This window comes from Oncorhynchus masou, chromosome 6 (genome assembly GCF_036934945.1).
Source record: "Oncorhynchus masou masou isolate Uvic2021 chromosome 6, UVic_Omas_1.1, whole genome shotgun sequence".
Taxonomy (NCBI): domain Eukaryota; kingdom Metazoa; phylum Chordata; class Actinopteri; order Salmoniformes; family Salmonidae; genus Oncorhynchus; species Oncorhynchus masou.
This window is the reverse complement of record NC_088217.1, coordinates 2,317,053-2,343,816: the sequence shown is the minus strand read 5'-3', so window position 1 is coordinate 2,343,816 and position 26,764 is coordinate 2,317,053. Positions and strand designations below refer to the sequence as shown.

The following is a 26,764-nucleotide window of genomic DNA, read 5'->3' as shown; positions in this document are numbered from 1 at the left end:
ACCAACAGATGATGTACCTGTATCTGTATGAAGACATTAAGATGTGGTTTCTAACAGACCACTGTGTGAATGATTGACAGGCATCCACAACACCGCGACATTTGACCCAGAAGGCGTCGTTGATGGAAACCTCTGACCTGGAGAGACAGTTTGACACCCGGAGCAGTAGGAGGCGCTGCAGCCCCAGTCCCAGCCTGGACTATGTATGTTAAAAATAGCTAGCAATGCTAATGTTAGTTAGCTAAAAAAAAAACGATGTTGTCCCCTCAATCTCACTAGCCTCGTAATTATCAGACTGATCTCGTAAGCTTCCATTCTGTTTCGCTACAGTAATCAGACTGGTAATTACGAGGCTACAATCTTACTGCATCTAAAGTCAATCTAGCGGCATCTCAATGATCACAAAAGGTTTTCTTACCAATCATTTGTGTTCATTTGAAATGTCATTGAGTTTTCAAGCCACTGTAATGCACTTTTGATTAAATATTCATTAGCACCTATTGGCAATGCAATGTTCATTCGGGCATCAAGAGAACCTTCGTCAAGAGAACTTTCGTCAAGACAACCTTCATCAAGAGAACCTTAAAGAAACATGCAACCCATGAACATCTGCACTGGGAGACAAATCAACTCCCAATAAATGGACCTGAGTGACACGTGTACTTCCTGGTCTCTTTTATGATGTCATCTCGGGCTTTTTCTCTTTAGTGTTCTAGTTACTGTACAGGGTTACACACTGTAACATCGTGATCTATACTCACCTTTCACTTACTGTCCCCCCCCCCTCACCAGGTGTATGCTGTTCCTCCCACGGTGGTCCCAGACCCCAGCTATGACATCCCTATCCCCTCCTCCGTCCCCCCCTCCATCCCTCCGGCCTCAGTCATCCAGCAGAGGCTAGTGGCCGGAGGCTACAATACCTCACCCAGCCCCCAGAGACAGCCTAGCAGTTACAGCACCCTTCCAAACCCCCGCAAGTCAGACTGGATCTATGATGTACCCAGCTCTCCTGAGAAACCTGGTGGTGAGCCTGGGTACTACACCATTCTGCCATCTGGTGGCCAACCTGGATATTACACACACCTGCCATTTGGTGGCCAGCCTGGGTACGACACCACCCTGCCCTCCAAGGCCCTGAGCTTTGACAGGCAGCTCCACGACACTCCGACAGACCGTAACTGCTCTGCTCAGTCCTTCTATGACATCCCCAAACCTAGATCCCCTCCCCAGGGGTCCAAGGACCCCCCCAACCCCCCCAGGGTCCTCCCCAGGCCTCCTCTCTACGACAGACCCCCAGGGCAGATGCAGATTGACAAGGAGCACTGTGTGTACGCTGTCCCCCCTCGGGAGCAGCTCTCAGTTTTCGTCCCCCACAGAGGACACCATGTCCCGTTGGAGTGTCGGGGGACTCTGGTCCTACCTACAACCACCCCAACCCCCAGGGCAGGCTGCAGAGGGGCCGTCTGGGGCTAGTGGCTGGGGCTCTGGGAGCCAGGCCTGGTAGGGGAGACACTCTGTTACAGGAAGAGGATGAAGAGAGCGGTAGAACGACAACGTCAACATCAGACAAACAGAGGATCAGCACAGCCTCCACGTCCTCCACCTCCTCCTCCTGCGACTCCCTGGCGCTGTGCTCCTCTTCCTCCCCGGAGCCGCAGCGGGAGGTGTGTCTGAGCCAGGAGGAGGCGTGTCGCAGGCTGCTCATCCTACAGCAGGAGGTGTGCAGGGAGGTGCCGCGACTCATGGAATTTGTCTCCTCTAGCTGGAGGAGCAGGGATCACCTGGAAAAGCACCTCACGGAGATCAGGTTTGTGGAGATTGAGATCAGTAATGATTATTTTGAATATTCTGACCAGTGAACATACAGTGCCTTGCGAAAGTATTCGGCCCCCTTGAACTTTGCGACCTTTTGCCACATTTCAGGCTTCAAACATAAAGATATAAAACTGTATGTTTTTGTGAAGAATCAACAACAAGTGGGACACAATCATGAAGTGGAACGACATTTATTGGATATTTCAAACTTATTTAACAAATCAAAAACGGAAAAATTGGGCGTGCAAAATTATTCAGCCCCCTTAAGTTAATACTTTGTAGCGCCACCTTTTGCTGCGATTACAGCTGTAAGTTGCTTGGGGTATGTCTCTATCAGTTTTGCACATCGAGAGACTGAAATTTTTTCCCATTCCTCCTTGCAAAACAGCTCGAGCTCAGTGAGGTTGGATGGAGAGCATTTGTGAACAGCAGTTTTCAGTTCTTTCCACAGATTCTCGATTGGATTCAGGTCTGGACTTTGACTTGGCCATTCTAACACCTGGATATGTTTATTTTTGAACCATTACATTGTAGATTTTGCTTTATGTTTTGGATCATTGTCTTGTTGGAAGACAAATCTCCGTCCCAGTCTCAGGTCTTTTGCAGACTCCATCAGGTTTTCTTCCAGAATGGTCCTGTATTTGGTTCCATCCATCTTCCCATCAATTTTAACCATCTTCCCTGTCCCTGCTGAAGAAAAGCAGGCCCAAACCATAATGCTACCACCACCATGTTTGACAGTGGGAATGGTGTGTTCAGGGTGATGAGCTGACCAGAGCACCTTCTTCCACATGTTTGGTGTGTCTCCCAGGTGGCTTGTGGCAAACTTTAAACGACACTTTTTATGGATATCTTTAAGAAATGGCTTTCTTCTTGCCACTCTTCCATAAAGGCCAGATTTGTGCAACATACGACTGATTGTTGTCCTATGGACAGAGTCTCCCACCTCAGCTGTAGATCTCTGCAGTTCATCCAGAGTGATCATGGGCCTCTTGGCTGTATCTCTGATCAGTCTTCTCCTTGTATGAGCTGAAAGTTTAGAGGGACGGCCAGGTCTTGGTAGATTTGCAGTGGTCTGATACTCCTTCCATTTCAATATTATCGCTTGCACAGTGCTCCTTGGGATGTTTAAAGCTTGGAAAATAAATGTCGTTCCACTTCATGATTGTGTCACACTTGTTGTTGATTCTTCACAAAAAAATAAAGTTTTATATCTTTATGTTTGAAGCCTGAAATGTGGCAAAAGGTCGCAAAGTTCAAGGGGGCCGAATACTTTCGCAAGGCACTGTCACAGTGACTTAATTAAGGAACCACTTTCTGTACACTTTGTGTTCACTGTGGTAATCCAGGTTCCTCTACTGAACTGTCTGAAACGTGCTGTGTGAAAGTGAACAGTTAGTTGAACATCCACAAGCCATCTATTTGGGACTACCACTATCAAATTAAACCAAACTTTATTAGTCACATGGGCCGAATACAACAAGTGTAGACCTTACAGCGAAATGCTTACATACAAGCCCTTAACCAACAGTGCAGTTCAAGAAAGAGTTAAGAAAATATTTACCAAATAAACTTAAGGAAAAAATAAAAAATAAAAAGTAACATAATAAATTAACAATAACGAGGCTATATACAGGGGGCACCGGTACCAAGTCAGTATGCGGGGGTACAGGTTAGTTGAGGTCACTTGTACAGGTAGATAGGGGTGAAGTGACTATGCATAGATAATAAAACAGCGAGTGCAGCAGTGTAAAAAACAAACGGGGGGGGGGTTCAATGTAAATAGTCTGGTGGCCATTTGATTAATTGTTCAGCAGTATTATGGCTTGGAGGTAGAAGCTGTTTAGGAGCTTTTTGGCCCTAAACTTGGAGCTTCGATACCGCTTACCGTGCGGTAGCACAGAAAATAGTCTATGACTTGGGTGACTAGAGTCTCTGACAATTGTATGGGCTTTTCTCTGACACCGCCTATATCATATCCAAAACAAGCGTTACTACTAATTCTTCCCAACTACCACCACCAGGTCTGCAGCAGAGGGTGTGGCGGCGTCGGTGACCTCCTTTCTGACCTTTGCCCTGGATGTGAAAGGTAACGCCCGGCGCCTGACCGACTCCAACCTGCAGGCGCGTCTCCAGCGCCAGCTCTCAGTGTTGGAGGACTCCGGCCTCATCTTGCAGCAGGCCGTCAGCTCCCTGGGCGTCGCCGGCTGGCCCCTCCCTTTGCTGGCCCAGGATCCCACCCAGAACCACACCCCAGACCAGCTAGACAGCCTCGTCAGGGTAACCAGGACCATCCCTGAAGATGTCAAGAGAATGGTATCCATTGTCAATGCCAACGCCAAGCTGCTGTTCCGGCCCAGTACCAGTACCACCAATAATACCAGTACCTCTACCAGTCAGTTTATGAAGAAGAGAACAGAGCAGAGAGAAGACTCAGGAACAGATCATCATGACAATGTCCAGCTACAGGTTAGTCATTGGTTATCTGCACCCAGCTACAGGTTAGTCATTGGTTATCGGCACCATATCTGCACCCAGCTACAGGTTAGTCATTGGTTATCGGCACCATATCTGCACCCAGCTACAGGTTAGTCATTGGTTATCGGCACCATATCTGCACCCAGCTACAGGTTAGTCATTGGTTATCTGCACCATTATATACCCAGCTACAGGTTAGTCATTGGACCATTATATACCCAGCTACAGGTTAGTCATTGGACCATTATATACCCAGCTACAGGTTAGTCATTGGACCATTATATACCCAGCTACAGGTTAGTCATTGGTTATCTGCACCATATCTGCACCCAGCTACAGGTTAGTCATTGGTTATCTGCACCATTATATACCCAGCTACAGGTTAGCCATTGGACCATTATATACCCAGCTACAGGTTAGTCATTGGACCATTATATACCCAGCTACAGGTTAGTCATTGGACCATTATATACCCAGCTACAGGTTAGTCATTGGACCATTATATACCCAGCTACAGGTTAGTCATTGGACCATTATATACCCAGCTACAGGTTAGTCATTGGACCATTATATACCCAGCTACAGGTTAGTCATTGGACCATTATATACCCAGCTACAGGTTAGTCATTGGACCATTATATACCCAGCTACAGGTTAGTCATTGGACCATTATATACCCAGCTACAGGTTAGTCATTGGACCATTATATACCCAGCTACAGGTTAGTCATTGGTTATCTGCACCACTATATAGCTGTAGATTTGCCAAGCTTGATATGATGCACATTCATAGTTTTGTATTTTAATCCTGATTTTGAAAAGTAAAAATAAATCTTTCTCTACACAGGCTTAAGGCTGGGTTATAATTGGTCTAATGCATGTCTGTAGTACAATATAAGTGGACCACTGTAAAACAGCATTTACAGGGTCATTACATTTATATAGACTTAATACCCATTCATAATGCTGTATCATTAAGCCTGATTTATTACATTGAAAGTAAAGCAATGATCTCTTTTTGAAATGAAGAAAGAGTTTGAAAAACAACAAATTAAAGTCTGTGGAAAACAGGAAAACCAAAATCACTTCCATCAAGCCTAAGGTGAGACTTTCCAGCTACTCAGAGGAATGCATTTCTTATAGTCAAGTACTGAAACTCAAAGCAAAGCCTCAAATACTGTAGACTCTCAAACACACAGCAGCTCCAGCCGCTTCTCAGTAGGAGCTAGGTGTTAGTGGTGTAGATATTAGCAGCGTACCTTGTAATTACAGGCATTCTGGGAAGATTCAGCTTTTCTTCTCTTCCTCTACTGGTGAGTGTCCCCTGAGGGAACAGGATGTCTGTCTGTCTAACTAACCATCTCTCTTTATCTCCTCTCCCTTTACTTCCCTCCTCTCTTTCCTCTTCTCTCATTCCTTCCCTCCCTCCTCTTCTCTCCTTCCCTCCCTCCTCTCCTTCCCTCCCTCCTCTTCTCTCCTTCCCTCCCTCCTCTTCTCTCCTTCCTTCCCTCCCTCCTCTCCCTCCTCTTCTCTTCTTCCCTTCCTACTCCACCTCCCTCGTCCCTCCCAACCACACCTCTCCTTCCCTTACTCCTTCCCTGCACTCTCACATTCCCTCCCTCTTCCCCTTGTTCCTCCTCTACCTCCCTCCTTTCTTCCTCTCCCACCCAGGAGGACCAGAAGCGTTGCGTGTCTGAGCCCCAGATCTGTGTGGACGGCCCTAGGAGATCTTCAGAATCCCTGTCCCTGAGGAAGCCCTTCATCTCTGACTCTGGTGACGTCTCCAGGAGGACCTCTGAGCCCCAGGTCTCCCTGTCTGCTAGGATGGCCTCTCAGTCTGAGCCCCAGGTCTCTGATGTCCCTAGCCCTGGGAAGTCCTTTAACTCCCAGGTAGACAGCCCTAAGAGACACTCCACCCAGTCAGAACATTGCCGGCTATACTTCGGGGCGCTGCAGAAGGCAATTTGTCTGTTCATAACCAGCCTGGACAGCCAGACCCCGGAGAAGTTCATCTCCCACAGCAAGCTGATCATCATGGTAGGCCAGCGACTGGTGGACACGCTGTATCGAGAGGCCCAGAAAGGAGAGGCCCAGAGAAGGGAGCCCGGGTCAGTGTCAGAGTCAGGGTTGGGGCCCAGCCAGAGCCAGAACCAGGTTCTGCTGTGTAGGTGCAACCACATGTGTGCCCTGTTAAAACAGCTGGCTGTAGCCACCAAGAAGGCAGCTCTGCATTACCCTGAAAGACAGGCTCTGCAGGAGGCCCAGGACTTTGCCAAGGAGCTGGCTCAGAGAGCACAGCACTTTAGGATCTCTCTGGACCTCTGAGAGAGACAGACGTTTATCTTAAGGACGCAACAGACAGTGCCGACGAACAGTGAAAAGCTGTCCTATCCCCTCTGACCACAGAACGTCGCCATAACGTTGAATTGGCACCGTTCATCAGCACGCAGCAGGTGCTCCACAGCTCACATGTTTGGTCTGTATTTTCCTAGTCATTGGAGCTCTAAAAGCCAATTTATGCTTGATCCGTGAATGTGGTCGGAGGCGCAGTATGGATGGTGTGATGCAATTGCGGAGCCTCGGGAAGCAGAGGCCAAATTGAGCGCCATACACCACCATTTTTTTTAACAATGTGGAGGGCTCCGTATAGCACCGCATTGACATGATAGGTTGACGGTAGTACATCCTGTATAAACACAACTTGACAACAGCTCTGCTCAACTGCTCCGCGAAGCGCAAGGAGTATGAATGCCCTGACTACTGCAGAGACCGTATCATCCTAAACGGATCACGGGCCAAAGCAGACATCGGATTGACCACGCAGCGCCTTTAAGGGAGACTGCAACCATTGTGCCAACTAAAATGTTCCCAGAGGACCTGCGGACTAATAAAAAACGAATTGCACATTTAAGATGGAATTTTATGAAGCCAAATCTAAAATGTATTTACCAAGACATTGTATGTGATCGTATGTGACATGTATACGATAGGGATATGTTATTACTTGTATAGCTGACTTCGATATCAATGGCCTGAATACTGTAGTAGAATATTTTGACTGTATTCTGTTTCACTGTTTTTATACGAACCCAGTTAACCTATAGCCTTCTACTACTGTATGTACATAGCCTTCTCAAAATACAATTGAGTACATTCCTAATTTTAAAATATGATTAAAAGGATTAAATAGTTGGAAAGAATAAAATCAAGTTCACAGCTTAATGAGATAAAAAAAAATGAATAATTAAAAACATTTATTTTTTCTTCAATAGTTTTGGTTTCACCATTTTACTGTCCTTGTTCTGAATGTGAGTGTAATGGATGTGAAACGGCTAGCTTAGTTAGCGGTGGTGCGCGCTAAATAGCGTTTCAATCGGTGACTTCACTAGCTCTGAGACCTTGAAGTAGTTGTTCCCCTTGCTCTGTAAGGGCCGCGGGTAACGACGCTTCGTGGGTGACTGTTGATGATGTGTGCAGAGGGTCCCTGGTTTGCGCCCGGGTATGGGCGAGGGGACGGTCTAAAGTTACATTAGGTATATTAAGGATCAGAAAGGCAACTGTGTTTACTGTCCTGTTTTGACCATGTTGTATCATAGCTACATGGTAAAACGCACATTAACAATATGCAGACAGGCAAGTCAAAACACATAAACAGACAATATTCTGTATCGCACTTTGTGACATTGGCTGATGTAAAAAGGGCTTTATAAATACATTTGATTGATTGATTGATTGATTGATGCAGACAACACAGTCCAAACACAGCAACAGACAGACAACACATCAGCTCTATATCGCCCTCTGGTGGTACTGGGTCCATTAAAAATAAACAGTTTTTGGAGAGAGATTGCCTGTCTGCCCGCCTGCCCGCCTGTCCGCCCCATACCTGGTTGACATGAATAGACCAGAACACTGTATCCTTCGTGAGTTGGGGCACAATACATCCTCTACAGAACCTATTTCTCAACATGTTGGCTCTGTGTGCAGTTGTCATATATCCCATATTTAAAGGATTTGGCATGAAAATCATCCCCCACCCCCTGCTTTCATTTGAATGGCTAGAAACAACAGGTTGTCTGTCATTCATAGCCACGGACTCCTCCTCTGTCCGGGGCACGGCGGTACGTGTCGTTGCGTCACTGTGCTTCTTCCTCCGCCACAGACTGACACACATCCACAGATATGGCTCTGTGAGAAGGCACATGGTGGCGGCTAACCATGAACCAAAAAATACATCACCAAAAACAGTTCATGCATCAGTAGCAACCCGATTTCGTTTATTTTTTGGGGGGGATTCAACCATTGCAACAACTGCACTAGACATACAATTGGTTTGCACTGTTACGGGGAGAGAAGCTAGCAAGCAACTTGGAACCCCTCCTCGCTTTTCTCCAGTTTTACTGAGCTATTTTACTCGGTTTTTAAACAGTTTTTTTGGTTGCAATCGCTCTTTTTATTTAATTTTTAAAGACAGTCATCATGGGTGTGCAAGGTTTCCAAGAATACATAGAAAAGCACTGCCCTACTGCCGTGGTACCCGTGGAGCTCCAGAAGCTAGCCCGGGGCAGTCTGGTCGGAGGAGGCAGGCAGAGACCACCACAGAGCCCGCTACGACTGCTGGTTGACGCGGAGAACTGCCTCCACCGACTCTACGGGGGTTTCTACACCGACTGGGTCAGCGGCGGGCAGTGGAACCACATGCTTGGCTACCTGGCTGCCCTCGCCAAGGCCTGTTTCAACGGTAACATTGAGCTACTGGTTTGTTTCAATGGCGCCATGGAGAAAGGCCGTCTTCACGAATGGGTCAAACGACAGGTGAACGAGAGACAGACAGCGCAGCAGATTGTCAGCCATATCCAGAATAAGGGGACTCCTCCGCCGAAGGTCTGGTTCCTTCCCCCAGTGTGCATGGTCCATTGCATCCGGCTGGCCCTACTCAGGTTCCACATTGGGGTAAGTTAGCCAGCCGGCCTCTCGGGGCTTTTCCTCCATATATATAACATCTGGCTGGCTAGTTTTTAGCTCGCTATATAACAAGCTAGTGTTATGGTTGTTATCTAGCGGGCTGTCAATAACTAGCACATACTTAGACTTGTCTAGATCTAGTGAACCTTTTCATTACTTGGATAATTGTGATGGATTGCGTACAGGCTACTAATAGTTAGCCGTGTTGATCAGGCAAGCGCTAACCGAGTAGCCTAATCAAGTGACAACTTGGATAAGGCCGGGCCTTCCTATAAATTTAGTCGACACAGGAAAAACAATGTTTAACATTGCAATCTGTGGATTTATCCAAAGTTCAGGCAAAGTGTGATCGATATTGTGCACATGACTTGACCTAATTAAAACTGCATGAATTAATATCACATTAATAAAAAAAACAAAAAAAACGCAGTAGACACTCAAGTAGGTATCCAATCAGTAGAACAACTAGATACGATATACATGTGTTTTTGTTGCAGTCTACATATTTAGTTCTTAGACAAGGAGGGCTGTACAGAGAAGTGTGTGTATTGTCTCCTGGTCAGTCAGTGTAACTTTAAGTGGAATGAAAGCACAGGAACTCACTATGACATTCACGTGTTGTACTCCAACCAACCCAACAAATATACTATAGTTTTGTGCAATGTCTCATCCAGAAACCAACTATCACACCCCCCCCTAAATCGTAGACAAAACATGCCATCTCGACAATAAATTGTATGTGTTAGGTGAGACAGTTCATCTAGACAATAAATTGTATGTGTTAGGTGAGACAGTCCATCCAGACAATACATTGTATGTATTAGGTGAGACAGTCCATAACAAAGTTTCACTGGTATCCTGTTCAGTGTTTGACTGTAGGCTGTCTGGAACCAGCCCTAAGTGGCTATTGGCTGTCGCTTAGAGGCTGGCCCTGCGATTGGCTGTCCTTCCCTGGGATGACACCATTCGTTCTGCTGGGAGGGCTCCAGAATCTATTCCCAGCCTACAGTCCTGCTGGGCCAACCCTAGGGCCCTTCCTCTCACCCTACCTTCTTCTCAGCTTCCCTCTCTCCCTGCCTCTCAGCTTCCCTGCCTCTCAGCTTCCCTCCCTCCCTGCCTCTCAGCTTACCTCCCTCTCAGCTTCCCTCCCTCCCATGCCTCTCAGTTTACCTCCCTCCCTCTCAGCTTCCCTCCCTCCCCTACCTCTCAGCTTCCCTCCCTCCCCTGCCTCTCAGCTTCCCTCCCTCCCTGCCTCTCAGCTTCCCTACCTCTCAGCTTCCCTCCCTCCCTGCCTCTCAGTTTACCTCCCTCCCCTGCCTCTCAGCTTCCCTCCCTCCCCCTGCCTCTCAGCTTCCCTCCCTCCCCTGCCTCTCAGTTTCCCTCCCTCCCCTGCCTCTCAGTTTACCTCCCTCCCTCCCTCTCAGCTTCCCTCCCTCCCCTGCCTCTCAGCTTCCCTCCCTCCCCTGCCTCTCAGCTTCCCTCCCTCCCTGCCTCTCAGCTTCCCTGCCTCTCAGCTTCCCTCCCTCCCTGCCTCTCAGCTTACCTCCCTCTCAGCTTCCCTCCCTCCCCTGCCTCTCAGTTTACCTCCCTCCCTCCCTCTCAGCTTCCCTCCCTCCCCTGCCTCTCAGCTTCCCTCCCTCCCCTGCCTCTCAGCTTCCCTCCCTCCCTGCCTCTCAGCTTCCCTACCTCTCAGCTTCCCTCCCTCCCTGCCTCTCAGTTTACCTCCCTCCCCTGCCTCTCAGCTTCCCTCCCTCCCCTGCCTCTCAGCTTCCCTCCCTCCCCTGCCTCTCAGTTTACCTCCCTCCCTCCCTCTCAGCTTCCCTCCCTCCCCTGCCTCTCAGCTTCCCTCCCTCCCCTGCCTCTCAGCTTCCCTCCCTCCCTGCCTCTCAGCTTCCCTGCCTCTCAGCTTCCCTCCCTCCCTGCCTCTCAGCTTACCTCCCTCTCAGCTTCCCTCCCTCCCCTGCCTCTCAGTTTACCTCCCTCCCTCCCTCTCAGCTTCCCTCCCTCCCCTGCCTCTCAGCTTCCCTCCCTCCCCTGCCTCTCAGCTTCCCTCCCTCCCCTGCCTCTCAGCGTACCTCCCTCCCTGCCTCTCAGCGTACCTCCCTCCCTGCCTCTCAGCGTACCTCCCTCCCTGCCTCTCAGCTTCCCTCCCTCCCTGCCTCTCAGCGTACCTCCCTCCCCTGCCTCTCAGCGTACCTCCCTCCCTGCCTCTCAGCGTACCTCCCTCCCTGCCTCTCAGCGTACCTCCCTCCCTGCCTCTCAGCTTCCCTCCCTCCCTGCCTCTCAGCGTACCTCCCTCCCTGCCTCTCAGCGTACCTCCCTCCCTGCCTCTCAGCGTACCTCCCTCCCTGCCTCTCAGCGTACCTCCCTCCCTGCCTCTCAGCGTGCCTCCCTCCCTGCCTCTCAGCGTACCTCCCTCCCTGCCTCTCAGTTTACCTCCCTCCCTGCCTCTCAGTTTACCTCCCTCCCTGCCTCTCAGTTTACCTCCCTCCCTGCCTCTCATTTTAACTCCCTCCCTGCCTCTCATTTTAACTCCCTCCCTGCCTCTCATTTTACAAGGAGGGCTCTCCCTCTCAGCGGTTAGAGCGTTGGACTAGTAACCTCCCTCCCTGCCTCTCAGCGTACCTCCCTCCCTGCCTCTCAGCTTCCCTCCCTCCCTGCCTCTCAGCGTACCTCCCTCCCTGCCTCTCAGCGTACCTCCCTCCCTGCCTCTCAGCGTACCTCCCTCCCTGCCTCTCAGCGTACCTCCCTCCCTGCCTCTCAGCGTACCTCCCTCCCTGCCTCTCAGCGTACCTCCCTCCCTGCCTCTCAGCGTGCCTCCCTCCCTGCCTCTCAGCGTGCCTCCCTCCCTGCCTCTCAGCGTGCCTCCCTCCCTGCCTCTCAGCTTACCTCCCTCCCTGCCTCTCAGCGTACCTCCCTCCCTGCCTCTCAGTTTACCTCCCTCCCTGCCTCTCAGCGTACCTCCCTCCCTGCCTCTCAGTTTACCTCCCTCCCTGCCTCTCAGCGTACCTCCCTCCCTGCCTCTCAGTTTACCTCCCTCCCTGCCTCTCATTTTAACTCCCTCCCTGCCTCTCATTTTAACTCCCTCCCTGCCTCTCATTTTACAAGGAGGGCTCTCCCTCTCAGCGGTAAGAGCGTTGGACTAGTAACCTCCCTCCCTGCCTCTCAGCGTACCTCCCTCCCTGCCTCTCAGCTTCCCTCCCTCCCTGCCTCTCAGCGTACCTCCCTCCCTGCCTCTCAGCGTACCTCCCTCCCTGCCTCTCAGCGTACCTCCCTCCCTGCCTCTCAGCGTACCTCCCTCCCTGCCTCTCAGCGTACCTCCCTCCCTGCCTCTCAGCGTGCCTCCCTCCCTGCCTCTCAGCTTACCTCCCTCCCTGCCTCTCAGCGTACCTCCCTCCCTGCCTCTCAGCGTACCTCCCTCCCTGCCTCTCAGCTTCCCTCCCTCCCTGCCTCTCAGCGTACCTCCCTCCCTGCCTCTCAGCGTACCTCCCTCCCTGCCTCTCAGCGTACCTCCCTCCCTGCCTCTCAGCGTACCTCCCTCCCTGCCTCTCAGCGTACCTCCCTCCCTGCCTCTCAGCGTGCCTCCCTCCCTGCCTCTCAGCTTACCTCCCTCCCTGCCTCTCAGCGTACCTCCCTCCCTGCCTCTCAGTTTACCTCCCTCCCTGCCTCTCAGCGTACCTCCCTCCCTGCCTCTCAGCGTACCTCCCTCCCTGCCTCTCAGCGTACCTCCCTCCCTGCCTCTCAGCGTACCTCCCTCCCTGCCTCTCAGTTTACCTCCCTCCCTGCCTCTCAGTTTACCTCCCTCCCTGCCTCTCAGTTTACCTCCCTCCCTGCCTCTCAGTTTACCTCCCTCCCTGCCTCTCATTTTAACTCCCTCCCTGCCTCTCATTTTAACTCCCTCCCTGCCTCTCATTTTACAAGGAGGGCTCTCCCTCTCAGCGGTTAGAGCGTTGGACTAGTAACCTCCCTCCCTGCCTCTCAGCGTACCTCCCTCCCTGCCTCTCAGCGTACCTCCCTCCCTGCCTCTCAGCGTACCTGCCTCTCAGCGTACCTCCCTCCCTGCCTCTCAGCGTACCTGCCTCTCAGCGTACCTCCCTCCCTCCCTCTCAGCGTCCCTCCCTCCCTGCCTCTCAGCGTACCTCCCTCCCTGCCTCTCAGCGTACCTGCCTCTCAGCGTACCTGCCTCTCAGCGTACCTGCCTCTCAGCGTACCTGCCTCTCAGCGTACCTGCCTCTCAGCGTACCTCCCTCCCTGCCTCTCAGCGTACCTGCCTCTCAGCGTACCTCCCTCCCTGCCTCTCAGCGTACCTCCCACCCTGCCTCTCAGCGTACCTCCCTCCCTGCCTCTCAGCGTACCTCCCTCCCTGCCTCTCAGTTTACCTGCCTCTCAGCTTCCCTCACTCCCTGCCTCTCAGCGTACCTGCCTCTCAGCGTACCTCCCTCCCTGCCACTCAGCGTACCTGCCTCTCAGCGTACCTGCCTCTCAGCGTACCTGCCTCTCAGCGTTCCTGCCTCTCAGCGTTCCTGCCTCTCAGCGTACCTGCCTCTCAGCGTACCTCCCTCCCTGCCTCTCAGCGTACCTCCCTCCCTGCCTCTCAGCGTACCTCCCTCCCACTCTGTCTCTCTCTTGATAGATTAAAGAGCCAGACTACATTATTATGAAGGCCTTGCTGTAGTGAAGAGCCAGACTACAGTATTATGAAGGCCTTGTTGTAGTGAAGAGCCAGACTACATTATTATGAAGGCCTTGTTGTAGTGAAGAGCCAGACTACAGTATTACGAAGGCCTTGTTGTAGTGAAGAGCCAGACTACATTATTATGAAGGCCTTGTTGTAGTGAAGAGCCAGACTACAGTATTATGAAGGCCTTGTTGTAGTGAAGAGCCAGACTACATTATTATGAAGGCCTTGTTGTAGTGAAGAGCCAGACTGCATTATTATGAAGGCCTTGTTGTAGTGAAGAGCCAGACTACATTATTATGAAGGCCTTGTTGTAGTGAAGAGCCAGACTACAGTATTATGAAGGCCTTGCTGTAGTGAAGAGCCAGACTACATTATTACGAAGGCCTTGTTGTAGTGAAGCTCCAGACTACATTATTATGAAGGCCTTGCTGTAGTGAAGAGCCAGACTACATTATTATGAAGGCCTTGCTGTAGCAAAGAGCCAGACATGGCGGAGGCTCAATCTTGCTAGTCGTCTTGACTACTCATTTTCTCTGACACCAAAAGTTAAGAGTGTTGATAGGGGACAGATGGAACATCAAATAATTGGTAAACACTTCACTCTTACAGAATTTCCACGTGGGCGAGTATATTGGACATTTTATCAAAGCCTATTGAACAATAACTTTTTTTTAACCAGGACAGAAGAATTTATAACGGAATTTTTCCTACAAAACATAGTAGATCCCCGTATTGTATGGGACACTTTTAAGTGTGCCTTTAGAGGCCCTGCAATTCAATACTCATCCATAAAACAAAAACAATTTAGATCAAAAGAGTCCATATTAACAAAGGAAATAAAGGAACTAACCGTACAGATAGATAGATAGCAATAAAAACAGTACTATAGAGGCACAGAATAAGTTAAAGGAAAAACAAAAAGAAATGGAGGAACTTATTCAAGAAAGATCAATATTATTAAAATGAAGCAAACTGGATGGGATATCGGGAAAATGCACCAATTTTTAAAACTTCAACAAAACATAATTTACAGGAACTTGTTACAAATGACGACATCGTCCATAATTCACTAAATGATATCTGAAAGAGGAAGCCAAGTACTTTAATTATGTTTTCAGTCTCCTTTATTTCCACTAACTGAAGTTAATTGTCAGGATTTTATTCTAGTAACAGCTGTACAGAAAGACTCATGTGAAGGCCCAAATACAGAGGAGGAACTTCTAGATGCAATTAAAGCCTTCCATGGCATACCAGTTGAGGTCTATCAAATATTTTCTATGTACTCAAAGGTCCAATATTAACTTGTTTTAACCACTCCTATAAAAATAGAAGACTATCAGATACTCAGCAAGAAAGTCTGATTTCACTATTACTGAAACAGGACCCAGGTGGTAAATTTAAGTATAAAGAATCCAGTCCACCTAAAAAAAAAACTGGAGACACCTTACTCTTCAGTGTTGTGATGACAAAATCCTTGCAAAATGCATATCGCATAGAATTAAAAAGGTATTGTCAGATGTTATTCATTCTAATCAGACATTTTTTTTTATTCTTACATGGACGATACATTGTAGATCATATAAGACAAGTACTGGAAACAACAGAACACTATGAAAACTCTGGGAAAACCAGGCCTGGTATTCAAAGATGACTTTGAAAAGGCCTTGGATGAAGTACAACTGGAGTTTATATATAAATGCCTGGACTATTTTAATTATGGAGAATCTCTTATGAAATGGGATGTATAGTAGCCAGAGGTGTAAAATAGTAAATAATGGCTACATCTCAGAAAGTATTGCATTTCCAAGAGGAGTAAAACACGGCTGTTCTTTATCGGCATATTTATTTATTATGTCTAAATGTTAGCTCTCAAAATCAGATTCAACAATATCAAGGGGATAGAAACCCAGGGCTTAAAAACAAGTGTCATTGTTGATTCATGTTTTCTTTCAAATATTATGTATTGGATCGCTAAAAAAATACAACTTTTACATGACTGTGTATTCTACCAATAAAATGGTGCGACGGTGTAGTGGCCATATTCGGTATTCATATCCTGAAAGAATGAGAAATTCAATACAATACATTTTTATAGAAAGCCAAATTACATAAGATTTTGCGACCATGGAAAGGTCAACACCTGTCTCTCTGTGAAAAAATCACCCTCAAATTCTGTAGTCATATCCCAGGTGACCTTATAAACCTGCATACACTGAACAAGTCAGACAAAATTAAACAGGCATATTTATATAATGAATATTAATTCGGAGGGCAGAAATTATTAAATATTAAAGCGTCAGACCTCACTAAAGGCTTCAGTCATACAACAATTATACTTAAATCCAAACTGGTTCTCATTCAAAGCTGTCATAAAGGCAAAGCGTGTCTACTTTGAAGAATCTCAAATATAAAATATATTTTGATTTGTTTAACACTTTATTGGTTACTGCAGGGTAGCCTAGTGGTTAGAGCGTTGGACTAGTAACCAAAAGGTTGCAAGTTCGAATCCCTGAGCTGACAAGGTACAACTGTCGTTCTGCCCCTGAACAGGCAGTTAACCCACTGTTCCTAGGCCGTCATTGAAAATAAGAATTTGTTCTTAACTGACTTGTCTAGTTAAATAAAGGTAAAAAAATAAAATAAAAATTGGTTACTGCATGATTCCATATGTGTTATTTCATAGTTTTGATGTCTTCACTATTATTCTACAATGTAGAAAGTAGTAAATTAAATAAAAAGCTAAGAATGAGAAGGTGTTTCCAAACTTTTGACTGGTACTGTATGTTTGAATGTATACACTACCGTTCAAAAGTTTGGGGTCACGTAAAAATCTTTGTTTTCCATGAAAACATACATGTAATGAGTTGCAAAATGATTAGGAAATATATTCAAGATATTGACAAGGTTATAAATAATTATTTTTAATTTAAATAATTGTGTCCTTTAAACTTTGGTTTCATCAAGGTTCAATAGTTCTTATATAGTTTGGAGCTGTGCTTTGGGTCATTGTTCGGTTGTAGGAGGAAATTGGCTCCAATTAAGCGCCATCCACAGGGTATGACATGGTGTTGCAAATGGAGTGATAGCCTTCCTTCTTCAAGATCCCTTTTACCCTTTACTTATCTCCCACTTTACCACCACCAGACCATCACATTGCCTCCACCAGACCATCACATTGCCTCCACCAGACCATCACATTGCCTCCACCAGACCATCACATTGCCTCCACCAGACCATCACATTGCCTCCACCAGACCATCACATTGCCTCCACCAGACCATCACATTGCCTCCACCAGACCATCACATTGCCTCCACCAGACCATCACATTGCCTCCACCATGCTTAACAGATGGCGTCAAGCACTCCAATATCTTTACATTTTTTCTGCGTCTCACGAATGTTCTTCTTTGTGATCCGAACACCTCAAACTTAGATTAATCTGTCCATAACACTTTTTGCCAATCTTCCTCTGTCCAGTGTCTGTGTTCTTTTGCCAATCTTAATCTTTTCTTTTTAATGGCCAGTCTGAGATATGGCTTTTTCTTTTCAACTCTCCCTTGAAGGCCAGCATCCCAGAGTCACCTCTTCACTGTTGACGTTGAGACTGGTGTTTTGAGGGTATTTAATGAAGCTGCCAGTTGAGGACTTGTGAGGTGTCTGTTTCTCAAACTCAACACACTAATGTACTTGTCCTCGTGCTCAGTTGTGCACTGCGGCCTCCCACTCCTCTTTCTATTCTGGTTAGAGACCGCTTGTGTTGTTCTGTGAAGGGAGTAGTACACAGCGTTGAATGAGATCTTCAGTTTCTTGGCAATTTCTCACATGGAATAGCCTTCATTTCTCAGAACAAGAATAGACTGACGAGTTTCAGAAGAAAGGTCTTTGTTTCTGGCCATTTTGAGCCTTGTAATCAAACCCACAAATGCTGATGCTCCAGATACTCAACTAGTCTAAAGAAGGCCAGTTTTATTGCTTCTTTAATGAGAACAACAGTTTTCAGCTGTGCTAACATAATTGCTAAATGGTTTTCTAATGATCAATTAGCCTTTTAAAATGATAAACGTGGATTAGCTAACACAACGTGCCATTGGAACACAGGAGTGATGGTTGCTGATAATGGGTCTCTGTAGTCCTATGTAGATATTCCATTAAAAATCAGACGCTTCCAGCTACAATAGTCATTTACAACACTAACAATGTCTACACTGTATTTCTGATCAATTTTATGTTATTTTAAAGGACCAAAAATGTGATTTTCTTTCAAGAACAAGGACATTTCTAAGTGACCCTAAACTTTTGAACAGTAGTGTGTGTACACACACATACAAATTAGTAGATTTGGCAATTTCAGCCACACCCGTTGCTAACAGGTGTTTAAAATTGTGTGCACCGCCATGCAATCTCCATAGACAAACATTGTAAGTAGAATGGCCTTACTGAAGAGCTCAGTGATTTTCAATGTGGCACCTTCATAGGATGCCACCTTTGCAACAAGTCCGTTCTTCAAGTTTCTACCCTGCTAGAGTTGCCCCGGTCAACTAAATCTTGTTATTGTGAAGTGAGAACATCTAGGTCAACAACGGTTCAGCCGTGAAGTGGTAGGCCACGTAAGCTCACAGAATGGGACCGCGGAGTGGTAGGCCCCCTAAGCTCACAGAATGGGACCGTAGAGTATTAGGCCCCCTAAACTCACAGAATGGGACCGCGGAGTGGTAGGCCCCCTAAACTCACAGAATGGGACCGCGGAGTGGTAGGCCCCCTAAACTCACAGAATGGGACCGCGGAGTGGTAGGCCCCCTAAGCTCACAGAATGGGACCGCGGAGTGGTAGGCCCCCTAAGCTCACAGAATGGGACCGCGGAGTGGTAGGCCCCCTAAACTCACAGAATGGGACCGCGGAGTGGTAGGCCCCCTAAGCTCACAGAATGGGACCGCGGAGTGGTAGGCCCCCTAAGCTCACAGAATGGGACCGCGGAGTGGTAGGCCCCCTAAGCTCACAGAATGGGACCGCGGAGTGGTAGGCCCCCTAAGCTCACAGAATGGGACCGCGGAGTGGTAGGCCACGTAAGCTCACAGAATGGGACCGCGGAGTTGTAGGCCACGTAAGCTCACAGAATGGGACCGCGGAGTTGTAGGCCACGTAAGCTCACAGAATGGGACCGTGGAGTGGTAGGCCACGTAAGCTCACAGAATGGGACCGCGGAGTGTGTACAAATTGTCTGTCCTCGGTTGCGACATTCACTACTGACTTCCCAACTGACCCTGGAACCAACGTCAGCACAAGAACTGTTCGTCGGGAGCTTCATGAAATGGGTTTCCATGGCCGAGCAGCCGCACACAAGATCACCATGCGCAATGCTAAGCGTCGGCTGGAGTGGTGTAAAGCTCGCCGCCATTGGACACTGGGGCAGTGGAAACGCGTTGTCTGGAGTGATGAATCACGCTTCACCTTCTGGCAGTCCCGATGGGACAAATCTGGGTTTGGCTGATGCCAATGCATAGTGCCAAATGTTAAGTTTGGTGGAGGAGAATTAACGGTCTGCCCTACATAATCTACAGTGATTTCGATGAGAATCACATTACAATCACCAGACCACAATCTGCTTTTATGAATACAGGAACGTGTCCATGTGTAACTGTTGATGTTGGCAATGGTATTCCAGGATCCACACTGTAATCGTACCATCGCTCGTGGATATAATTCACAACACTGACGAGTATTATAATACTCTGCCGACGTACTGTAGCCTCTGGGCTGCGGCAGTCATCCTGCCTGAATGTTCCTCGCTCTACCCAGACTGCTGATAGTACTATGTCAGTGTGTGGTCCTAGCTCAGTTGGTAAAGCAATAGCGGTTGCAACTCCATGATGTAAAACGAATGCACGGATCATCGCTCATGGATATAGCCTAATGCGAGTCGCTTTGGATAAAGCCGTCTGCTATATGGTATATGCTATTATATATTATTATTGTGTTTAGACTTGTCTCTAATTTTAACTGAGCTGCCTGTGAGTGTTGTGAGGTTGGAGGTGGTATCGTTCTGCATGGTTAGAGTTAGTGTGTGGTGTTAGTAACAGTATAATGTGTGTGTGTTTCCAGGTTGTCCAGAGTATCGAGGATCATCACTTGGAGGTGATATCTCTGTGCAGGGAGAACGGGTTCCACGGCCTGGTGGCGTACGACTCAGACTATGCGCTGTGTAACATCCCCTACTACTTCTCTGCCCACGCCCTGAAGCTGAGTCGCAATGGGAAGAGCCTGACCACCTCCCAGTACCTGATGCATGAAGTGGCCAAACAACTGGACCTCAACCCCAACCGCTTCGTTATCTTCGCTTCACTTTTAGGTGGGTTGGTAACAGAGCTAACGTGTAGCGAGGTCGCTAACTAACATCACTTTAGGTGGGTTGGTAACAGCTAACATGTAGGTAGGTCGCTAACTAACATCACTTTAGGTGGGTTGGTAATAGAGCTAACATGTAGCGAGGTCGCTAACTAACATCACTTTAGGTGGGTTGGTAACAGCTAACATGTAGCGAGGTCGCTAACTAACATTACTTTAGGTGAGTTGGTAACAGCTAACATGTAGCGAGGTCGCTAACTAACATCACTTTAGGTGAGTTGGTAACAGCTAACATGTAGGTAGGTCGCTAACTAACATCACTTTAGGTGGGTTGGTAACAGCTAACATGTAGCGAGGTCGCTAACTAACATCACTTTAGGTGAGTTGGTAACAGCTAACATGTAGCGAGGTCGCTAACTAACATCACTTTAAGTGAGTTGGTAACAGCTAACATGTTAGTTAGCGACCTACCTACATCACTTTAGGTGAGTTGGTAACAGCTAACATGTAGGTAGGTCGCGAACTAACATCACTTTAGGTGAGTTGGTAACAGCTAACATGTTAGTTAGCGACCTACCTACATCACTTTAGGTGAGTTGGTAACAGCTAACATGTAGGTAGGTCGCGAACTAACATCACTTTAGGTGAGTTGGTAACAGAGATAATGTGTAGGTAGGTCGCTAACTAACATCACTTTTATGTAGGTTGGTAACAACACTTCTAAGAAGGAAGGTAACTTTTGGGTCGGTTTGCCAGACTCAGATAAAGCCTATTGATTGCTAACATAGAGATTTAGTGTCACTGCTAAGTCAGTGCTAATTCTGTTAGCCTCATGATGTCATGTAACTGTCCTGCTTCAGGTAACCACATACTGCCTGATGAAGACTTGGCTGCCTTTCACTGGAGTCTCCTGGGTCCAGAGCATCCGCTAGCATCGCTCAAGGTAAACTAACTTGACGGTCAATGTAGTCCCCGGGAATCTGTTACATGCTGATCAAACCGTGTTGAGTTTGTACCACCACACCAGACACGATCACGACACGCAGGTTGAAATATCAAAACAAACTCTGAACCAATTATATTAATTTGGAGACAGGTCGAAAAGCATTAAAGATTTATGGAAATTTAGCTAGTTAGCTTGCTGTTACTAGCTAATTTGTCCTGGGATATAAACATTGGGTTGTTATTTTACCTGAAATGCATGGTGTGGTCATTATGTTAGTCCCAGTAGCAGCTGGGGTATGTGAAAATTATAAATTCAAATATTATAAATGATGTCTGTTGGATGTTATCTGTTCAAACTGTTGTTGACTAGTTAACATGTGACCAAAGCAAAAGTGGAAAAAAAACAAACATTTATTCTCAAATTAAAGCATAAAAACATATACAGTAGTTGCAAAAAGTCTAAACAACCCAATTTAATGAAGCATTTCATTGGTGCCTTGAATCTGTCCTCTGGTGTGACATCACCACCAGCTAGCCTAGTGGATTGGACTAGTAACCGAAAGGTTGCTGGATCAAATCCCCGAGCTGACAAGGTAGAAATCTGTCGTTCTGACCCTGAACAAGGCAGTGGGACGTTATGTCACACAGATGGACACAACAGGCAGTCAAATTTGACTGTTAAAACAGAATTAAATACACTATCAGAAGTTTTCTGACCACTGTAAAAAAATGTTTTTAAACATCAGTAATCGATCCTCGTTAAACGATTTGAAGTGTACTTATTCCAATAACAGGGTGTCTTTCTTCGATATGCTGTTTCTCAGGAATGTGTTCTAAGGGTGGGTGGTGTTATCGTGTTCCTCAGGAATGTGTTCTAAGGGTGGGTGGTGTTATCGTGTTCCTCAGGAATGTGTTCTAAGGGTGGGTGGTGTTATCGTGTTCCTCAGGAATGTGTTCTAAGGGTGGGTGGTGTTATCGTGTTCCTCAGGAATGTGTTCTAAGGGTGGGTGGTGTTATCGTGTTCCTCAGGAATGTGTTCTAAGGGTGGGTGGTGTTATCGTGTTCCTCAGGAATGTGTTCTAAGGGTGGGTGGTGTTATCGTGTTCCTCAGGAATGTGTTCTAAGGGTGGGTGGTGTTATCGTGTTTCTCAGGAATGTGTTCTAAGGGTGGGTGGTGTTATCGTGTTTCTCAGGAATGTGTTCTAAGGGTGGGTGGTGTTATCGTGTTTCTCAGGAATGTGTTCTAAGGGTGGGTGGTGTTATCGTGTTCCTCAGGAATGTGTTCTAAGGGTGGGTGGTGTTATCGTGTTCCTCAGGAATGTGTTCTAAGGGTGGGTGGTGTTATCGTGTTCCTCAGGAATGTGTTCTAAGGGTGGGTGGTGTTATCGTGTTCCTCAGGAATGTGTTCTAAGGGTGGGTGGTGTTATCGTGTTCCTCAGGAATGTGTTCTAAGGGTGGGTGGTGTTATCGTGTTCCTCAGGAATGTGTTCTAAGGGTGGGTGGTGTTATCGTGTTCCTCAGGAATGTGTTCTAAGGGTGGGTGGTGTTATCGTGTTCCTCAGGAATGTGTTCTAAGGGTGGGTGGTGTTATCGTGTTCCTCAGGAATGTGTTCTAAGGGTGGGTGGTGTTATCGTGTTCCTCAGGAATGTGTTCTAAGGGTGGGTGGTGTTATCGTGTTCCTCAGGAATGTGTTCTAAGGGTGGGTGGTGTTATCGTGTTCCTCAGGAATGTGTTCTAAGGGTGGGTGGTGTTATCGTGTTCCTCAGGAATGTGTTCTAAGGGTGGGTGGTGTTATCGTGTTCCTCAGGAATGTGTTCTAAGGGTGGGTGGTGTTATCGTGTTCCTCAGGAATGTGTTCTAAGGGTGGGTGGTGTTATCGTGTTTCTCAGGCTCGCTCTGGAATCGAACCGCAATTTTCTGTTACTCAGCATGGGTAGCCTAGTGGTTAGTGTTGGGCCAGTAACCGGAAGGTTGCTAGAATAAACCCCCGAGATGACAAGGTATAAATCTGTTGTTCTGCCCCTGAACAGGCAGTTAACCCACTGTTCCCAGGCCGTCATTGTAAATAAGAATTAGTTCTTAACTGACTTGCCTGGTTAAATAAAGGTAAAATAAAATAAAAACCTGTGGTCGCCATGGTAGGCACAGAATCTACCATTGACAGTTGATAGGGCAGACATTAAAATGAGAGACGTCAGTTGCCAGGAGAGTCAGTAAAAGCGTCACCCGAAAGCACCCTGTATGTGTTTTGAGTCAGAAAAATGCACCTGTCCCTGAAGGTCAGCACTTGTTAGCTCTAGAATTGCCACAGTTATCCAAGTCAATGAAATAAACCATAACTGATTTAATGAGCTATTCACAGCTACTTCATTGACCGTGTGCACTAAGATTTGCACGGCTTAATGCTACTGGCAGGATCAACCCGGTAGCCCCCCTGCAACATTGAGGTTTACCTGGGTGCATAACGAGGCACAGGGGCACAGTCCTGCAGTGAAGACCCGACTACCCACAGCCAATGCCGCTCGAGAGGTGTTCAGTTGGAGGGTTTTTGGAGCCAACAGGGTTTGAGAAACGCAATGTGTGTTTGATGTCACAGCGCGTAATGTGATGTCATCACTGCCCTGGCGTTCCACGCCCTGCGCCGGGAGATCGGAGATCCACTGAAACAGATGGGTCGACTGGTTCTTGCTCGGAGTGAGCCCAGCCGGCCCAATTGGCACGGGGGAACAGTCTCCAAAAGAGGCGGATGTCTGTCCTCTCAGGGTGGGTCACGTACGAATGGGTTGGTCAGGAGTGAAACTGGTAGGACAGCGAGCGAGGGGTGATTACAGCCATATGTTGTAGTTCTTGAACACGTCTAGACAATAGTGACCCATCCACTTAGCTAGATGTGTCTGGGGGTGATTACGGCCATCTATTGTATTTCATGAACACGTCTAGACAATAGTGACCCATCCACTTAGCTAGATGTGTCTGGGGGTGATTACGGCCATCTATTGTATTTCATGAACACGTCTAGACAATAGTGACCCATCCACTTAGCTAGATGTGTCTGGGGGTTATAGCGTTTCCTTCACATGACCCATCAATTTATTCATCTAATAAATATAAAATATTTGTATCTGGACACATTTTATTTTTGATATTGATACTGTGCAAATAACCATTTCACTGTACCGTTTACACCTTCTGTATCCTGTGCATGTGACAAATAAACTTCTATTTTATTTGATATAGTGTGTTTACCAGAGACTATGATGTGAAGAACAACATGACCTGCACCAAAGTCAGATAAGGATGTAGGCCAAAGACTAGATAAAGTTTATTTTTACCTGGAGTTTTTCCTTATCTAATTTTTTAAATCATTTTTAGTCTTAATCTTTGGTTGTTTACTAAAATACTCACTGTGTTTAAAACATGGCCTCACATGTGAATCCTTAAAGAGATGGGTGGGGCTAAGGCTTAAGAGGGTGTGAACGATGCTGAATGGGTGTAGACAAAGAAGAGCTCTCCAGTAGGTACCAAAACATTCAAGGGCCATTTTCTCCAAAAGTGGGTTTACAAGTTTATCAACTTTCAAACAGAATTACTTTCCCATTGTTCCTCAAATGCAGTGTATGATATACAATTTTCTAGCTCCGAGTCTCTACTTTTATCCAATGAAAAAAAAAAACGATTTCAAATTTTACCACAACATCTTATTGTTAATAGTGAGCATTCCATTTCCCCACAACATGTTTTCATTTTTATATTTCAATTGTCAAATTATTTTCATGTAAGAATTCCAAAGACGTCACAACAAAGGACTAATTAACTGATCCATTTTATGGCAGAGAAGATAAATATTTCTGATAAAGCTTATTATTTTCACACCGTGTGATCCATCTTCTGTACGTCCTCATTCCAAGAGCAAGTGCTCCCTCCGTGTGACGCGGTGATCAAGGCTGTCTCTAACCTCTGACCTCTAGGTGCGCGCCCACCAGCTAGTGCTCCCGCCGTGTGACGTGGTGATCAAGGCTGTCTCTAACCTCTGACCTCTAGGTGCGCGCCCACCAGCTAGTGCTCCCGCCGTGTGACGTGGTGATCAAGGCTGTCTCTAACCTCTGACCTCTAGGTGCGCGCCCACCAGCTAGTGCTCCCGCCGTGTGACGTGGTGATCAAGGCTGTCTCTAACCTCTGACCTCTAGGTGCGCGCCCACCAGCTTGTGCTCCCGCCGTGTGACGTGGTGATCAAGGCAGTGGCCGACTACGTTCGAAACATGACGGACTTCAGCGACCTGGAGGCCATCGCTAACGACATCTTCAGACACTCACAGGTACTCGCAGACATCTTCAGACACTCACAGGTACTCGCAGACATCTTCAGAAACTCACAGGTACTCGCAGACATCTTCAGACACTCACAGGTACTCGCAGACATCTTCAGACACTCACAGGTACTCGCAGACATCTTCAGACACTCACAGGTACTCGCAGACATCTTCAGACACTCACAGGTACTCGCAGACATCTTCAGACACTCACAGGTACTCGCAGGTACTCACAGATACAGAACACCTGACAGGGCTATAGTGAGGTACATGCATCACCTAGCAGGGTCTTCAAACATTCACAGATACATTACTGGAGGGATGAGATATCAGGACTATTTAAGAACCTTTTGTGTTGATGTATTGCTTTTGACTGAGTAACATGGCTGTTTCCTATTCCAGTCCAGTTTAACATGGCTGTTTCCTATTCTAGTCCAGTTTAACATGGCTGTTTCCTATTCCAGTCCAGTTTAACATGGCTGTTTCCTATTCCAGTCCAGTTTAACATGGCTGTTTCCTATTCCAGTCCAGTTTAACATGGCTGTTTCCTATTCCAGTCCAGTTTAACATGGCTGTTTCTTATTCCAGTCCAGTTTAACATGACTGTTTCTTATTCCAGTCCAGGACTGATGACAAAGTTGTCCGCTTTAAGAAAGCAGTGGAGTACTATTCAGCAGCCAGCAAGTCTCAACACTTCTCACCTTACCAAGGTAAGTTCACCCACCTCACCTTCTCTCTATAGCCCAGTAGACTGAGGCAGAGAGAGACCTGAGGCAGAGAGAGACCTGAGGCAGAGAGAGACCTGAGGCAGAGAGAGACCTGAGGCAGAGAGCCAACTAGCAGAGTAGCTCTGTGATGTGAGAGATTCTCCCACTCTCCCAGGCATTGTGTGCACTCTGGAATGGCTGCTATTCCCTTTGCATACAAATAGGCTGCTTTAGAAAGGCTTCTTGCATTGCGGCGCCAGTCGGCTTGTTGGAACTTTGTAAAAACTTGTCCATCCCTCCACACTGACCCGGAGCAGACTGGCCTGACTCCACACTGACCCGAAGCAGACTGGCCTGACTCCACACTGACCCGAAGCAGACTGGTCTGGCCCGGAGCAGACTGGTCTGACTCCACACTGACCCGGAGCAGACTGGTCTGACTCCACACTGACCCGGAGCAGACTGGCCTGACTCCACACTGACCCGGAGCAGACTGGTCTGACTCCACACTGACCCGGA

General features: G+C 47.4%; 2 protein-coding genes across 3 annotated transcripts in view; both read left to right on the top strand.

Annotated features, from left to right (window-relative positions):
- Positions 1 to 7,561, top strand: part of cass4 (Cas scaffold protein family member 4) — a 48,571-nt gene extending 41,010 nt beyond the window's left edge. The window contains 5 exon segments of the mRNA XM_064967383.1: positions 81 to 203; positions 793 to 1,399; positions 1,402 to 1,807; positions 3,840 to 4,284; positions 5,964 to 7,561. Of these exon segments, the coding sequence (XP_064823455.1) occupies positions 81 to 203; positions 793 to 1,399; positions 1,402 to 1,807; positions 3,840 to 4,284; positions 5,964 to 6,617 (2,235 nt within the window). The 3' untranslated portion in view covers positions 6,618 to 7,561.
- An 878-nt stretch (positions 7,562 to 8,439) lies between these two features.
- LOC135541266 (constitutive coactivator of PPAR-gamma-like protein 1 homolog) overlaps positions 8,440 to 26,764 on the top strand; it is a 76,480-nt gene continuing 58,155 nt past the window's right edge. For both annotated transcript variants that reach the window (XM_064967377.1, XM_064967376.1), the window contains exons 1-5: positions 8,440 to 9,245; positions 20,040 to 20,286; positions 21,143 to 21,225; positions 25,416 to 25,544; positions 26,158 to 26,248. In XM_064967377.1, coding sequence (XP_064823449.1) covers positions 8,772 to 9,245; positions 20,040 to 20,286; positions 21,143 to 21,225; positions 25,416 to 25,544; positions 26,158 to 26,248 — 1,024 coding nt within the window. In that variant the 5' untranslated portion in view covers positions 8,440 to 8,771. The remainder of the gene's footprint in view (positions 9,246 to 20,039; positions 20,287 to 21,142; positions 21,226 to 25,415; positions 25,545 to 26,157; positions 26,249 to 26,764) is intronic.